Here is a 17,710-nt window from a genome sequence, read left to right on the forward strand (position 1 = left end):
GATGGACCAGAACCAAACCATTGCATGGTTCTCTCTCACAACGCTCCTCAAGGTAAAACGTCTCTAAAATGTCAAATTTGTGGAAAATCCTTTAATATCAGTCAGAACTTAACATAAAAGTGTTTTGTCTCTTTGTCAGAACCTGAATGTTTATGATATTTTCTGTTTGTTAGTATTTAATTAGGGTTGGGCAATATTGGCAAAAAAAATAATCACGATTAATTGTGACGGTGATAACGATTAATTTGACGAATAATTGATGACAATGGCACTCACATGGTTTTGACTCTAAATCGCCACATTGTTCTAAAATGATACGGACAAATCATCAGTCAAGTTAACGACTTCATTCTAACAGGTTAAGCTGGTGAGTAGTGATTAGGCACCAACCAGCCATGTTTGAAATATGTATTGATAACAGATGCACAAACTGCTTCAAAGTAATAATGAAGCAAACATTTAAAGTAACTTTGTCCTTCAAATGTTCTTATCTTAAGGTCACAGAGCAGTGCATGTCAACATTAAAATTAAACAGGACAAATAAGTTCAGAAAAAAGTCACATCAGTGATTGTTTCAAGTTAAAAAATGTGTCTGTGCAAATGAACCTGTGACTGGAATATGTCCCACACTAGTGCATGTTTTCACTCAGACTTTAGAACAGCAGCACAAAAAACAAACAAACTGGACAATTCCACATTTAAATGTATGCCTGTGCAAATCAACCTGTTACATTCTTCCAGCTCTTAGTTTGGTCGTAAGGAGCAAACTGACTGATAAACGTATCGCAGATTCTCGGCTGAGTGGAATTCTTTCCGGTATCTGCTGGAGGAGACTTCGCTGTTGCAATGTTTTCCTTTATTACTGTGGAGTCCGTAAATAAAGATCGGGACGCAGCTTCTCCAGTTGGAGTTCATTCTTTTAATAACAACAAACATCCAGTTACTATGGCAACAAGCGGCGCTCCACGCTTCACACCTAACGCATGTCGCGTATGCATGCGCACTATATACTACAGCTGTAACCGGCATTGTGGCCTCATTGCGCTTTCTTCCGGCTTTCTTCGTCTTTCTTCGACTTTCTTCGTGCTCCGGCTTATGGTGACAGATGTTGAACCTCTGTTAGGAACGTGCTGCCCCGCATCATTTAACTGAACACCACTGCCTTCCACCATTATTGTTATTGTGGGCTCACATGTGCGGGTGATGGTGAGAGTATGTCGCACACAAAAATGCGTCATCATGATGAGGCACTAATTGCTGTAATCGATAAGTGGCAAATATTAATCGGTGACAGGTTTTCTGATGCACACGATTTTGCACAAGCCTAGCATTAATTAATTTGGTTGTTCCAGGTTTTAGATGTTTCCATCATCACATTAGTCTTTGTGTCCATTTGTCCCTCCAGGTCTCCCTCAACAACATGACTGTAAGGAGGAAGAGATCCTGTCTGACCAGCAGCTCTGTAACCAGGACAAAAGTTCCAGACTGGACCACTTTGACCCGACTGTCAAAGAAGAGATCAACCATCAGGACCCACTGCTGAACATTATCCTGACACCTGCGAGACAGTTACACAGAACATGTATGTGAACCTACAAACAAGCAGTGAATCCTGTGACTCATGGAGGCTGCAATTGTTCTGAACTAGAATGTATTTTCCATCACATTCTCTCTTTTCTTGTTTAACTCTCCAGTTCTCACTCAAAAACACAATTGGAATTGGAATCCCTCAATTGAAATGGAGGAAGAGCTGATTCTAGTTGATCAGCAGCTCTGTAACCAGAGGAAGAACTCCATTCTGGAGCAGGAGAAACCAGAACCTCCACAGGTTAAAGAGGAACAGCAGGAAGTCTGCACCAGTCATGAAGGAGAGCAGCATGAACTGAAAGAGGAGACTGATCCCTCTGTAGTAACTGCTGCTTATGATGGACCAGAACCAAACCATTGCATGGTTCTCTCTCACAACGCTCCTCAAGGTAAAATGTCTCTAAAATGTCAAATTTGTGGAAAATCCTTTAATATCAGTCAGAACTTAACATAAAAGTGTTTTGTCTCTTTGTCAGAACCTGAATGTTTATGATATTTTCTGTTTGTTAGTATTTAATTAGGGTTGGGCAATATTGGCAAAAAAAATAATCACGATTAATTGTGACGGTGATAACGATTCATTTGACGAATAATTGATGACAATGGCACTCACATGGTTTTGACTCTAAATCGCCACATTGTTCTAAAATGATACGGACAAATCATCAGTCAAGTTAACGACTTCATTCTAACAGGTTAAGCTGGTGAGTAGTGATTAGGCACCAACCAGCCATGTTTGAAATATGTATTGATAACAGATGCACAAACTGCTTCAAAGTAATAATGAAGCAAACATTTAAAGTAACTTTGTCCTTCAAATGTTCTTATCTTAAGGTCACAGAGCAGTGCATGTCAACATTAAAATTAAACAGGACAAATAAGTTCAGAAAAAAGTCACATCAGTGATTGTTTCAAGTTAAAAAATGTGTCTGTGCAAATGAACCTGTGACGAATATGTCCCACACTAGTGCATGTTTTCACTCAGACTGTAGAACAGCAGCACAAAAAACAAACAAACTGGACAATTCCACATTTAAATGTATGCCTGTGCAAATCAACCTGTTACATTCTTCCAGTGCTTAGTTTGGTCGGAAGGAGCACAAAGACTAAACGTATCGCGGATTCTCGGCTGAGTGGAATTCTTTCCGGTATCTGCTGGAGGAGACTTCGCTGTTGCAATGTTTTCCTTTATTACTGTGGAGTCCGTAAATAAAGATCGGGAGGCAGCTTCTCCAGTTGGAGTTCATTCTTTTAATAACAACAAACATCCAGTTACTATGGCAACAAGCGGCGCTCCACGCTTCACACCTAACGCATGTCGCGTATGCATGCGCACTATATACTACAGCTGTAACCGGCATTGTGGCCTCATTGCGCTTTCTTCCGGCTTTCTTCGTCTTTCTTCGACTTTCTTCGTGCTCCGGCTTATGGTGACAGATGTTGAACCTCTGTTAGGAACGTGCTGCCCCGCATCATTTAACTGAACACCACTGCCTTCCACCATTATTGTTATTGTGGGCTCACATGTGCGGGTGATGGTGAGAGTATGTCGCACACAAAAATGCGTCATCATGATGAGGCACTAATTGCTGTAATCGATAAGTGGCAAATATTAATCGGTGACAGGTTTTCTGATGCACACGATTTTGCACAAGCCTAGCATTCACTCATTTGGTTGTTCCAGGTTTTAGATGTTTCCATCATCACATTAGTCTTTGTGTCCATTTGTCCCTCCAGGTCTCCCTCAACAACATGACTGTAAGGAGGAAGAGATCCTGTCTGACCAGCAGCTCTGTAACCAGGACAAAAGTTCCAGACTGGACCACTTTGACCCGACTGTCAAAGAAGAGATCAACCATCAGGACCCACTGCTGAACATTATCCTGACACCTGCGAGACAGTTACACAGAACATGTATGTGAACCTACAAACAAGCAGTGAATCCTGTGACTCATGGAGGCTGCAATTGTTCTGAACTAGAATGTATTTTCCATCACATTCTCTCTTTTCTTGTTTCCTTTAACTCTCCAGTTCTCACTCAAAAACACAATTGGAATTGGAATCCCTCAATTGAAATGGAGGAAGAGCTGATTCTAGTTGATCAGCAGCTCTGTAACCAGAGGAAGAACTCCATTCTGGACCAGGAGAAACCAGAACCTCCACAGGTTAAAGAGGAACAGCAGGAAGTCTGCACCAGTCATGAAGGAGAGCAGCATGAACTGAAAGAGCAGACTGATCCCTCTATAGTAACTGCTGTTTATGATGGACCAGAACCAAACCATGACATGGTTCTCTCTCACGACGCTCCTCAAGGTAAAACGTCTCTAAAATGTCAAACCTGTGGAAAATCCTTTAAATATCAGTCAGAACTTTACATTAAAAGTTTTTTTTCTCTTAATCAGAACCTGAATATTTATGAATATTTTCTGTTTGTTAGTATTGTTATGTTGCATTAACTAGGGGTGTGCCCGATTTCATAAATGTTCAAAAATCCATTCTTTTAACAACTATAGTGCAGAAAGGGGAAAAAAATGGCACATATCCACCCGGACGTTTTAGGAGAAGGACCTCAGTCCAAGCGATGATCAGAATCGGAAACATTTTATTAATTTCAGGGGGAAATGGCTTTGAAGAATAAAAAAAAATCAAATAAAATTCTAAACAATAATAAACATTCAAGATAAATCCAATGCAAATCAAGTCATATATAATACAACATGATTACTGTGTGCAGTAAAATCTGACAGTTCTACAGTGTGTTAGATCAGACTGATGTCAGAGGGAGGAGTTGTACAGTTTGATGGCCACAAGAAGGAATGACCTTCTGTGTTACATTACAGACAAAGGTGCTGGTGTTAGTCACGGGCAACATATCAAATATGGACGTTGCTGCTCAACTGGGAAAGTTCCTACATGTTAAATGCTTTGCTCACACTCTAAACCTGGCCTCAAAAACCACAAGCAGAAGTGTGCACTAGATGGCACACCCCTAACATTAACTAATTTGGTTTGTTCCAAGTTTTAGATGGGCAGCAGTGGCTCAGTAGTAGAGCAGGGTTGTCCAATAACTGGAAGGTTGGCGGGTCGACCCCAGTCATTGTTGTGTGTCCTTAGGCAAGGCAGTTTACCCGCATTGCCTGCAGTGCACTCACTGGTGTATGCATGCATATGAATGAATCGGCTGTTGTCAGAGAGGCGGTAGGTGCACCTTGTCAGTCTCCCCCAGGGGAGCTGTGGCTACATCTGTAGCTTGCCACTGCCACTGTGTGAATGTGGTGTGAATGAATAATGCATCTCAATGTAAAAGCGCTTTGCCTGCCCAACAGAGAAGAAAGGCGCAATATAAGACCAATGCTTTATTATTTTTATTATTAGATGTTTCCATCATCACATTGGTCTTTGTGTCCATTTGTCTCCAGTTTTCACTCAACAACATGACTGTAAAGAGGAAGAGGCCCTGTCTCACCAGCAGCTCTGTAACCAGGAGGACTGCAGTATGGACTGGGAGGACTCAGAACCCGCGCAGATTACAGAGGAGCAGCAGGTTCTCTGCAGCAGGGATGAGGGAGAGCAGCATGTACTGAATGAGGAATCTGCTACTGATGAAAGTCACCATATACAACCTGATCCAAGCTGTGATGTGGTTCTCTCTCACAACTCTCCAGGAAAGAAGTATCTAAAATGTAAGTTTTGTGGAAAATTCTTTAAATCAGTGGAATCTTAATACACATCCGAGATCCCACACAGGCGAGAATGTGCATTCTCAATTCTTATTCTCAAATTATTCCAATTCTCAATTTTCATGTGTGTCAGAATGCATTAATGTGAATGTACACTTGAAAGTGTATATTTTTACACCCATTGACAGTTATTTTCGACTCTGACAGGTGTTAGAAAGTAACACTGGCTAACACTCAATAGTGTTAAAGCTCTACGCTAGTGTCAGTTTTGCAAAAACAAGACTACCACATTACACACTCTGCACTAATACTGACACTTAATTGTCTATTAAAACTCATATGTTTTGATATGTTTCGTTAAATTAACATAGAAGCTCAAGTTAAGTTTATTTATTAGTAGTTTGTACCATGAGTGAAGGTGGTTATGAAGGTGATGAACTGTGATTTTACAGTAACACTGCATGTAAAATAAGTAACAAATGTGTATATGATGTAAGACATAATTTCACTTCAATCAGCATGGTCACATAACCAACCAGGTGTGGAGGGGGATTAACTCAACCACCCAGTCCTTCAGCTGTCCTTATGCTAACACACACATGCATCTACTCCCTAACAGCTGTTCTGCTAATTAACTAATGAAACAAATTTGTAATCACAGCAATGCCTACAAACATCTCTCATGCCACACTCTTCCTGCACTGGCTGCCTCTGACTTTTACAGCTGCTTCCAACATTTGATTTATTATTTTAAAGCACTAAATGCTTTGAAGCCACGTTACCGTATTTTCGCGACCATAAGGCGCACCGCATTATAAGGCGCAGTCTCAATTACAGGGTCTATTTCTGTCCTCAGCACATACATAAGGTGCATGCTACGCTAAAACATACCTTCTGCGCAAAAAAAGGTAACAGAAGCAAAACAGTGAGTTAAGTCGAACTTTATTACAGCTATGTAGAATACACTCACATTTTAATCAATCCTCTCCTGCAAACCCATCAAAGTCCTCATCTTCAGTGTCAGAATTAAACAACTGTGCGGGTGCTTGCATACCAGCATCATCACTGTCAGAGTCACTGTCACTGTCGTTGCTGTTCGGAAATTATGCCGTCTTTCACAATAGCTCGGACAACAGTCAATGCAGAAACATTAGTCCACGCATCCACAATCGACTCACATATGCTGGCATAACTTGCCCAGCGCTGCCTCCCAGTCTGCCATCCATCGCTCCCACGCCGCTCGCAACTTCACTTTAAACGCTCTGTTCAAGCCGTAGTCTCCCGTCCATCCAGCCCTTTTGATTCGCCTCAATGACGACCCCTGCTGGAAACATTTCTTTAGGCAGCGTCTTCCTCTTAAAAATTACCATAGGTGGAAGTTTCTGTCTGTTACCATGGCAACCGAGAACAACAGTCAACGCTGACTTCTCGTGCCCTGTGGTCTGTATTGATATTGTGCTGGGCCCTGTTCTATCCACAGTTTGGTTCACAGGGATGTCGAAAGTGAGGGGGACCTCATCCATGTTTATGATGTGGCTGGGCTGGATGTTTTTGCTGACAACCTTGTCACTGCAGTAGGCGCGGAAGCTGGCCAGCTTTTCTTTGTAATCCGCTGGAAGTTGCTGCGCCACAGTAGTCGTTGTGTGGATCGAGAGATGACGCCTTTTCATAAAACGAAAGCACCAAGCCGGATCTCCTTTAAAGTGTTCGATATCCATGTCCTGTGCTATCGTTGTTGCCTTCATGGTGACCGTAGAGACGCTTCTCCTGGCAGTTCTTTGTTCAATGTTCCGTTGCTCGAGTCGGTCTTCTGTGGCCACCTTGCTTTGTTGCCACAGAAGCTCAGTTTTGTTTTCTTTGCTTGCCACAGTTCATTTTACTGCTTCCTCCACTTCTGAACCATAGATTAATTTATGCCGAATTCCTTTGCAGCTGCTCCTTTTCCATTAGCAACCGCATACCTGATCGCCTGCAGCTTGAATTGCGCCTTGTAAGCAAGTCTCTTCACTGGTGCCATCTTCAGGGGTCCATAGTTAAACAAATGATATTGTTTTGCAGCATACCAGTAATATACCTGCCGGGAGCTGTACCGTAGCGTTCAGCTGATTGGTGAATTGCTGCCAGCGTACATAATGTACGTATTATGTAGTATCGATCTGATTGGTTCATCGCTGCTAGCTTACGTACGTGTGACGTAGTGTTTTTCTGCACATGCCAGCGTACGTAGTTTACGTATCACATCCCTGTGTCTGGTACTCAACCCATACGTAAGGCGCACGGCTGACTTTTGAGAAAATTTTAGACTTTTAGGTGCACCTTATGTACGTGAAAATACGGTATATTTCTGACCTTTGAACTCACTATGAACCTTCACGGGCCCTGAGGTCCTCAGATGTGGCTCTCCTGGTGAATCCAAATCTAGATTCCAAATAAAGAGGACAGAGAGTTTGTCCTTAGAGCCTCCAAGCTGTGGAAGTCCTTCCAGAGGAGATCAGGATGTCAGAGTCTGTCCTTTCAGTCAAGATTCTACTCCAAACTTTGATGAAGGAGCTTTTGTATGATGCTCTTTATCCAATGATATGGTTGATGTTGTTGCACTTCTGATGTTATAAATGTGTTGTCTGTCTTTACTCACATTGCTGCAAATACCCAGTTTGTGTTTGAACACAAAGCTGATAGTTGTGTATTTGTTCATTCAAACATTAGTGACAAAAAGTCTGATGATAAACTTTGTATGAATGAACAACACATCAGTCAGTAAAGACAGAATGAAGCCATCAGATGTGTCAGATGATAAACTGCAGCTGTGTCTTTTTCTCTCCATCAGATTTCTGCCAACTTGAAGTCGACACGAACTCAGTGCACAGAAACCTCAAACTGTCTGACAACAACAGGGAGGTGACACATGTGAGAGAGAAGCAGCCATATCCTGATCATCCAGACAGATTTGACTGTAGGCCTCAGCTTCTGTGTAGAAATGTTCTGACTGGTCGCTGTTACTGGGAGGTCGAGTGGAGAGGAGTGGTTGATATATCACTGAGTTACAGAAGAATCAGAAGGAAAGGAGACAGAGCTGACTGCATGTTTGGACGAAACGATCAGTCCTGGACTCTGATCTGCTCTGATTTTGGTTACTCTGTCTGGCACAATAAAAGAAGAACACTCTTTTCCTCCTCCTCCTCTGTCTCTCACAGAGTAGCAGTGTATGTGGACTGTCCTGCTGGCACTCTGTCCTTCTACAGCATCTCCTCTGACACACTGATCCACCTCCACACCTTCATCACCACATTCACTGAACCTCTACATGCTGGATTTGGTGCCTGGTACTGCAGGCCTGGTTCCTCAGTGAGTCTGTGCTGTGTGTAGAAGCAGAGTGTGTGGAAGTGACAGCAGCTTCAACTGTGTGCTTTAAATGTTGATGATGTTTCACTTTCATTTGAATCACTGACTGTGATTTCAGGTCAGAACATGTTTTTGTCTTAGAAGCAGTGAAATGAGCTCCTAACCACTGAGCTCCTGTAAAAACTGCACTGATGGATCTTCTTGTTCTGGATGATCCTGGACAGATCGACTGTAGACAGGACAGCGAGGATGAAAGAGAAGCATCAAACATTACAATGATTGAAGCTGTATCGTATTTATGTTTTTCAAACCTTTTGTGTGAAACTGTGCTGTTTCCATGGAAACATAGTGTTTATTAACTCAAACCAAAGTCCGACTTAAAAACTGGACATGTCCATGTCCAAAATATAAAATATCAATAATTGAACATTCTTTTTGTGCTTTAGATGTAAATACAATATTCTATATTCTTTTATTTTTGTATTCTATTAGAATAATACTAGTCTGATATTTGACTGAACTATTATTTTTGTTAAGCTAACATTCTTTTCTTTTGACTAGTTTGTTTTGCTAGTATGAGGTTTTAGCTAACTATTTTTCAAATGCACATAAAAAATGTTTCTGTTGGGCCAATAAAAGTTATTTCACTACTCATTTCTGTTTCCTTAAACTATATTTGTAAAAATGAAGTTGGTGCTTCAAAATGTAAATTTTGTTCTTCTTCTAAGAAAATCCAGCGCTCTGCTTATTTTGTAACCCCGTGTTTAGTAAGTAATTAACACTGAGACCAACAAACTGTCCGCTCTGTTCCTCACCAACCAGCTTGATTTTCCTATTCCTATATTTTCCTATATGTTTCTCTAGTAGCACACGGCATTCTTATGATTTGTTCTGCTGCTGTAACACTCCAGTCCGGCAGATGGCGGTAATGCTCCTTACAAGGTGACTGCCAATCGCCAACACTCTTAAGAAGAAGAAGAAAAGGAAAGAGGGAGAGGGAAAGCAAAGAGCACAGCGACAGCACACCACGTGAAGAAGTAGTTTGTTCGCTAGTTGAACAGAAGTGTAACTACTGTGAGTGTTTTATCACATCTGAATGGCTGCTGCTGAGTTTCTGAGAGGTTTTATCAGCGAGCGGCTAACTGCTGCTGCTGCTGAAATAATGGGAGTGTTTGAACAAACTATCGTCCAGTACGAGGAAGAGATGGACCGTCAGCGCAAACTGCTGGATCTCCTCCTGAAGCCTGAGATCAAGTTACACAGAATAGGTATGTAAACATGACAATGTCACGGAACAACAACGTCTCTGTTTGAAAAGAGTTCACATTCAGCACATAGTGTTTCTAACAGGAGGACACTGACTTCATGACTTGAAGCTAAGCTGGGTGAAGACGCTCGCACATTACCACTGTGTACGTCATCAGTTGTTGAGCTGAGCATGATCGATGTAGCCCAAGTTGATAATCGTTTTCATTTATTGCGTTCAAACGTGACCTGAACAACAACAATATGAGTTTTTGTTCACAACAAAAAGTTTAGCGTCAACAGAGGTTTTTGGTGTCCGCGCATCTGCCTGATCAAAATACTGCAGCACTAAACAGGATGCTCTCAACAGCCCCTCTGTAGAAGGTGCACAGGATGGAGGGAGGGGCTCTGGCTCTTTTAAGCTTGCGGAGGAAGTAGAGGTGCTGCTGGGCCTTCTTGGTCAGGGATGCAGTGTTGTTAGTCCAGGAGAGGTCCTCAGTGATGTGCACACCCAGGAACTTGGTGCTGCTCACCTGCTCCACAGCAGCACCGTCGATGGTCAGAGGGGTGTGCTGACTGTGTGCTCTCCTGTAGTCCACAACCATCTCCTTTGTCTTCTCCACATTCAGGGAGAGGTTGTGGTCTCTGCACCACTCGGCCAGAAGGTGCACCTCATTCCTGTGTTTCATCTCCACCGGAGATGAGACCCACCACAGTTGTGTCGTCTGCAAACTTCACAAAGATGTTGGAGTTGTGTGTTGGCGTGCAGTCATGGGTAAGCCGAGTGAAGAGGAGGTGGCTCAGCACACATCCTTGGGGAGCCCCGGTGTTCATTGTGATGGTGCTGGATGTGTTTCTGCCGACCCGCACTGTCTGAGGTCTCCCGGTGAGGAAGTCCAGCAGCCAGTTGCACAGCAAGGAGTTCAGCCCCAGCTGGTCCAGTTTGTTGATGAGCTGCTGTGGGATGATGGTGTTGAATGCTGAGCTGAAGTCTATGAACAGCATTCGAACGTATGAGTCTTTATTTTCCAGGTGGGTGAGAGCTGTGTGGAGTGCTGTGGAAACAGCATCACTGGTTGACCGGTTGGGCCGATATGCAAACTGGAAGGGGTCCAGAGAGGGAGGGAGGGCCGTTCAAAGCACTTCATGATGATGGGTGTGAGTGCTACTGGACGGTAGTCATTGAAGCAGGCAGGGGTGGACTTTTTTGGCACAGGGATGATCGTGGTGGCTTTGAAGCAGGTGGGGACAACAGCCTGGCTCAGTGAGATGTTGAAGATGTCTGAAAACACCTCAGCAAGCTCCTCAGCACAGTCTCTGAGCACACGGCCAGGTATGTTGTCAAGACCAGGAGCTTTGCGTGCGTTGATCTGGCTGAGAGATGTCTTCACGCTGGCTTGGGACAGGAAAAATACCTGGTCAGTGGGAGAGGATGTGATTTTTTGTGCAGGAGTGCTGTTGAGTGCTTCAAAGCCTCCAAAGAAGTCATTCAGCTGGTTCAGCAGGGAGCTGTTGCTGTCACAGGTCTGTGGTGGGGGCTTGTAGTCTGTGATGGTCTGTATCCCCCACCACAGGCTCCAGGTGTCCCTGCTGTCGCTGAAGTGGTGGGCAACCCTCCTGGAGTACTGCCTCTTCGCCTTCCTGATGCCACGCGACAGATTGGCTCTGGCTAACCTTAGGCTGGTCTCGTCGCCTCTTCTGAAGGCAGCGTTCCTGGCCCTCAGCAGCCTATAGACCTTCCCTGTCAGCCATGGTTTCTGACTGGCTCGAATGCTGACAGTCCTGGTTTCAGTTACATCATCAATACATTTGGTGATGTATGCAGTGACAGTCTCTGAGTACTCTTGGAGGTCAGTGCAGTTGTTGTGAGTTGCAGCCTACTTAAACACATCCCAGTCTGTTGTGCTGAAACAGTCCTGTAAAGCTCCTGTGGCTCCCTCCGGCCACACTCTCACTTCTTTTCAGACCGGTTTGGCAACTTTTACTAGGGGTCTAGTTTTTTACTTCAGCACTCTGAAGGGTTAATGAGAGCTGCTGTGGACTGTATGTGAATGAACTGTATTCTGAATAAATATCTAAACAAAGGCTCTAATGTTACCAAAAAGTGAAACCAACTGTAAAAACAAAAAGCTTTAAGTGTATCATTAGTTTTAGTATAAGAAGGTGCTGAACTGTTCAGAGGCTTGAAGCAGCTTGTAGGAGCAGCTAAACATCTTCAGGAACTCTAACAAGTCCAGTTGTCCTGCTTCAAGCTTTTCAAAGGAAATGACCTGGATGAATCATTGAGGTTCGGTTTTTGACAGATGAGCTACTGTCATGGAGATCACATAAACTCTCTGTTTTCTTCTGACCTTTGACCTGCAGATCTCCCTCAACAACACTGTTGTCAAGTGGAGGATGTTCTGGCTGACCAGCAGCTCTGTAACCAGAAGAAGAACTCCATTCTGGAGCAGGAGGAACCAGAACCTCCACAGGTTAAAGAGGAACAGCAGGAAGTCTGCACCAGTCATGAAGGAGAGCAGCATGTACTGAAAGAGCAGACTGATCCCTCTGTAGTAACTGCTGCTTATGATGGACCAGAACCAAACCATGACATGGTTCTCTCTCACAACGCTCCTCAAGGTAAAATGTCTCTAAAATGTCAAACGTGTGGAAAATCCTTTCCATATCAGTCAGAAATTTTTTCTCTTTGTCAGAACCTGAATGTTTATGATATTTTCTGTTTGTTAGTGTTTTAATGTTGCATTAACTCATTTCGTTGTTCCAGGTTTTAGATGTTTCCATCATCACATTAGTCTTTGTGTCCATTTGTCCCTCCAGGTCTTCCTCAACAACATGACTGGAAGGAGGAAGAGATCCTGTCTGACCAGCAGCTCTGTAACCAGGACAAAAGCTCCAGTCTGGACCACTTTGACCCGACTGTCATCCAATACAAAGAAGAGATCAACCATCAGGACCCACTGCTGAACATTATCCTGACACCTGAGATACAGTTACACAGAACAGGTATGTGAACCTACAAACAAGCAGTGAATCCTGTGACTCATGGAGGATCCTAATCATAGCTCTGTGCTACATTTTTATTGGGGTCAATGATAGAAAAAAAACAGTTGTTATGTTATTACATGTAAAAAGTGTGACACATCATGCGTCAATTGTTTTGAACTAGATTGTATTTTCTAAACATCACATGCTGTGTTTTTGTGTCCTTTAATCCTCCAGATCTTTCTCAACAACACAATTATAAGGAGGAAGAGCAGATTATAGCTGACCAGCAGCTCTGTAACCAGGAGAGGAACTGCAGTCTGGCCTGGGAGGAACCAGAACCCCCACAGGTTAAAGAGGAACAGCAGGTTTTCTGCAGCAATCAGGAGGAAGAACAGCATGTACTGAATGAGGAGACTGAGCCCTCTATAGTGACTGAAAGTAACTATATCGAACCAGAAACAAGCCGTGGCATGTGTCTGTCTCAGAATGTTTTTACAGGAAAAAAATCCCTAAAATATGAACATTGTGTAAAATCTTTTCCATGTCAGCTGAAATGTAATAGACATCAGAGAGTTGTTATAGGTGAAAAACCATGTGGGAAATGTTTTAGGAAAAGTAGTCATTTAAGTGACCACATGAGAACTCACACAGGTGAGAAGCCATTTTCTTGCAAAACATGTGGGAAATGTTTTGTTAGAAATGATAAGTTGAATCGCCATATGAGAACCCACACAGGTGAGAAGCCATATTCTTGCAAAACATGTGGGAAATGTTTCAGCATTAATGGTCATTTAATTGTCCACATTAAAACTCACACAGGTGAGAAGCCATTTTCTTGCGAAACCTGTGGGAAATGTTTTGGTCGAAATGATAAGTTGACTCGCCACATGAGAACCCACACAGGTGAGAAGCCATATTCTTGCAAAACATGTGGGAAATGTTTTGGTCGAAATGATGATTTGAGTCGCCATATGAGAACTCACACAGGTGAGAAGCCATTTTTTTGCGAAACCTGTGGGAAATGTTTTAGGCGAAGCAATAGTTTAGCTGTCCACATTAGAAGCCACACATGAAGTCCTGCTCTTGTTAGATTTAAAAAATCTATATCTTTACCTTGATATATGATTTTGTTTTTCCTTGTCATAAGCTGCTCAGGAAAGACCTTGAGTATTCCTTCAGAGACTTCTGTCTGTGTATGTGACTGCTCCTTGCAGGAAAAAAAGATGTGACTTACAGTTGTTTTCTTGGGTTTTCATCCTAACAGTAATGAGTAATGGTTGTAACAGCACAACATAGACCCTGATATGAACTCAGTGTAACAGGTACTACATGGATCTTGAGGTGGTACAAGTGTGCAAAGTAGTGCAAGCTGATGTGTGTTTTCCATGATAATTTACTGTCTATTATTACTCCAAAAAATGTATTCTCAGATACATTATCTATTTGTACACCAGCTATCCAGTGTTTATAAGGTTATTATAGTTGTCATCACAGTAAAATATATTAGTGTCCTCTGCAAATAATATGCATGTTAATCATTGAGATACATTGAATACATCATTAATATACAAGTTGAATAGATTAGGGCCTAATACTGACCCCTGGTGGACACCACAAGCAATGTCAAGACACCTAGACGAAAACTGGTTCCCCTAAGGATCTCCTTCCACCCCGTCTCTTTAAAGAGGTTTTTCCAACGGTAGCTCCAGATGTGCTCAATATTATAAACAGCAGTCTGATAAATGGTACAGTCCCTGATGGTTTTACGCATGCTGTGGTGCAGCCTTTAATCAAGAAGCCTGGTCTGGACATTTCTGTCCTCTCAAATTTTTAGTCAGTTGAATGTGTTTTTAGATGATCATGAAATCTTTGAGGTGATCCAGTCAGATTTTAAAACCCAGCACAGCACAGAAACTGCACTACTGAAGGTTTTTAATGATATTCTTTTAGCCACAGACTCTGGCCACCGTGTCATCCTGGTCCTGCTCGACCTCACTGCGGCCTTCGACACAGGGGACCATGAAATCCTCCTGTCTCGACTGAAAGACTGTGTGGGAATCCAGGGCAGTGCGTTACAGTGGTTTAGGTCAGAAGTTTTAATGTCCGTGTGGGGTCTGCTGAGTCCTCTGCTGCCCCTCTTACCTGTGGAGTGGCCCAAGGCTCTATTCTGGCCCCACTCCTCCCTATACCTCCTTCCTCTCGGGTCCATTCTCCGTAAACATGGTGTCTCTTTCCATTTTTATGCAGATGATTCACAAATCTACATGCCCTTAAAACAAAACCAAACTCATTCTGTTCAAAAACTCTTAGACTGTGTCGAGGAAATTAAATCCTGGCTGTCAGCAAATCTGCTACATTTTAACGACACTAAGACAGAGGTCATACTGTTTGGGCCCAGTGATGCCTCTGCTGCACACAATATCTGACTACAATCTGAAACTTGATGCCCAGATCAGTGCAGTTGTCAAAGCAAGCTTTTTTCAACTGAGACAACTGGCCAAAGCCAAACCGTTCCTTTCTCGGCTGCACGGCTTTTAACTGGGACTAAGAAATGAGAGCACATTACTCCGATTTTAAAGTCATTGCACTGGCTCCCGATTCGTTTTCGCATTGATTTTAAAATTCATTGTTGTTCATTGTTTTTAAATCCCTTCATGGTCTCGCCCCTCAGTACATGTCTGACATGCTCCAGCCCCACTGCCCTGCTCGCTCTCTAAGGTCAGCTGACCAGTCTCTCTTGGTCGTCCCAAAAACCCAGAGAAAACTCTACACAACACTGACGGCTGTGTGCTGCAGAAGTTCTCTGACGACACTGCGATTGTTGGTCTCATCAGTGATGACGACGTGGAGTACAATTCAGTTTTATTTATATAGCACATTATACAATCAGAAATGGTCTCAAAGCGTTTAACAGAGACCCTGAACCCCCTTAAGAGCACTGTGGCAAGGAAAAACTCCCTTTAAGAGGAAGAAACCTTGAGCAGGACCCATCTACTTAAGGAAGAACCTTCCTGCGGCCAGTCGGACGGGTAGAGGAGAAGAAGAGGGAGACAGGACAGAGAGGATGAAGGAGAGAGAGAGAAAGAGAGAGGAGCAAACATGCAGCAAACAAGATACAGTACAGAGCCAACATGACAAGCAAGATGGAACAGTGATTATATTCTAATGGAAATCTATATATATCATCAGTCCATAAGTAGTAGTAATAGTAATTTGATACAGAGGACTGATGCAGAACTTTGTGGACTGGTGTCAGCGAAACCACCTCCTGATCAATGCAGGGAAAACAAAGGAGATGGTGGTGGACTTTCACAGACGACACTCTGCCCCAGGAGGTGGGGGACAGAAAGGTCCTGACAAAACTGACATCCATGCTGGACAATGAGTCCCACCCCCTGCAGAACACCCTGTCAGCACTGCAGAGCAGCTTCAGTGGGAGACTGCTCCACCCTCGGTGTGTGAAGGAGAGATACAGAAGGTCTTTCCTTCCTGCTGCTGTCAGACTGTACAATAAACACTCCTGATAGGTGCAATATTCACACACCACAGTGTACAATAAATCACTAATGTACTATGAACAGTTTTCTGTAAACTCTTATTTTGATTCTATTCTATTCTATATTTTATTGGTAGTTTATTTTATCATGTATATATCTTTTATTAACTTATCCTTTGCTGTCTGTATCTGCTGTTGCAAAAATTCAATTTCCCCATTGTGGGACTAATAAAGGTTTCTTAATCTAAATCGTAATCTTAAGACTGTTTGGAGGACACACAGAGTGGACATGGGTCACAGAGTGCTGCTGCTGTTTGTGTCTCTGCAGCATGGGCAGCTGCTCCTGCTCCACTCGTCACCGGCTGATTGTTCACACCTGTGATCAGTCATCAGTCAATCCTGCTGCAGCTTCCATCTAGTATATGTGTCCAATGGAACCTGAACAACAGGTCAGCTAAACACATAGAAATACTACACATAGTTTTTCATATAAAAAAACATTGAATTGAATCATGTTGTACAGTAAATGGAAACAAAAAGCACTGAGAGTGGCGCTGGTAGTGCAGCAGTGGGTGGTGGGGAGGAGGAAACAACTTTTAAGTGCTGCCACCTAGTGTCAATATTTGGTATTAATTCTGACTACATATTCCGCCTTTAACTCACTGCCATATATACTGTGCCATGTGTGAAGTGATAATAAAAATGTGAATGTGAATTTATTGTAAAGAACTTTACTTATTATCTCTATTATAAGTGAGCACTGTGTGTGCGTGTGTTTGATGGAGTGTGTAATGTCTGCTCAGTGTTATTGATACCGCTGTGTGTGATCTGAAAACTGATCAAACTGTGATGGGTCTGATGTTGACAGAAGAATCAGATGTCAGACAGTCAGATCCTCCTCTGTGACAACTTTAACATCATATTAGAAATCTGTGTCTGCTTCTGGTACATGCAGCTGATCACCAGCAGGGGGCTCACTGCTTTGCTGTCACTCAGTGTAACAATGTAACTGTTAGAATGATGGTGTGGCTCACACAGGTGTGTGTGGTTGAGGTTAATCAGTGCCAACAATGTTAGCTTCTCTCTACATCTGTACATCTTTCATCTGTAAGAGAAACAGTCTGACTAAAGACAGGAGGAGGCAGAAATGTCACTGTATGGACATCAGCTGCCATAAAACACCACAGAAGAAGAAAAAGAGGCAGAGGAAGAAGAAGAACAGAGAGGGGAAAGTGTTTGTGGTGACAGTGGATTGGAGTAAAGCTCAGCTGCTACAACAGAATAGTTTCTGAACACACGTGTAGCCACCAAAACTACACCTGGTACAACAAAGGATCACAGTGAGTGGAGGACCAAGGCTTTGAACCAGAGG

At 42.9% G+C, this 17,710-nt stretch overlaps 2 protein-coding genes across 2 annotated transcripts in view; both read left to right on the forward strand.

Annotated features, from left to right (window-relative positions):
• Positions 1-3,406: 3,406 nt before the first annotated feature.
• The window catches only part of LOC114450023 (rho GTPase-activating protein 1-like), a 150,551-nt gene continuing 136,247 nt past the window's right edge, over positions 3,407-17,710 (forward strand). Inside the window, exon 1 of the mRNA XM_028427927.1 lies at positions 3,407-3,501. The gene's annotated coding sequence lies outside the window, so the exon portion shown is untranslated. The remainder of the gene's footprint in view (positions 3,502-17,710) is intronic.
• LOC114444958 (gastrula zinc finger protein XlCGF17.1-like) lies at positions 3,846-14,156 on the forward strand. Its single transcript, XM_028419869.1, has 4 exons — positions 3,846-3,900; positions 5,007-5,270; positions 8,095-8,146; positions 13,405-14,156. The coding sequence occupies exons 1-4, from the start codon at positions 3,873-3,875 to the stop codon at positions 13,913-13,915; spliced, it is 855 nt and encodes a 284-aa protein (XP_028275670.1). The 5' UTR covers positions 3,846-3,872; the 3' UTR covers positions 13,916-14,156.

This window comes from Parambassis ranga, chromosome 2 (assembly GCF_900634625.1).
Source record: "Parambassis ranga chromosome 2, fParRan2.1, whole genome shotgun sequence".
Lineage (NCBI taxonomy): Eukaryota > Metazoa > Chordata > Actinopteri > Ambassidae > Parambassis > Parambassis ranga.

Excerpts from the sequence above, each read along its gene's own strand:
- LOC114444958 (XM_028419869.1), top strand. The coding sequence starts at position 3,873 with ATGGTTCTCTCTCACGACGCTCCTCAAG. Across the intron at positions 3,901-5,006 it reads CTCTCACGACGCTCCTCAAG|TTTTCACTCAACAACATGAC; the intron begins GTAAAACGTCTC and ends ATTTGTCTCCAG. Across the intron at positions 5,271-8,094 it reads AGGAAAGAAGTATCTAAAAT|ATTTCTGCCAACTTGAAGTC; the intron begins GTAAGTTTTGTG and ends TCTCTCCATCAG.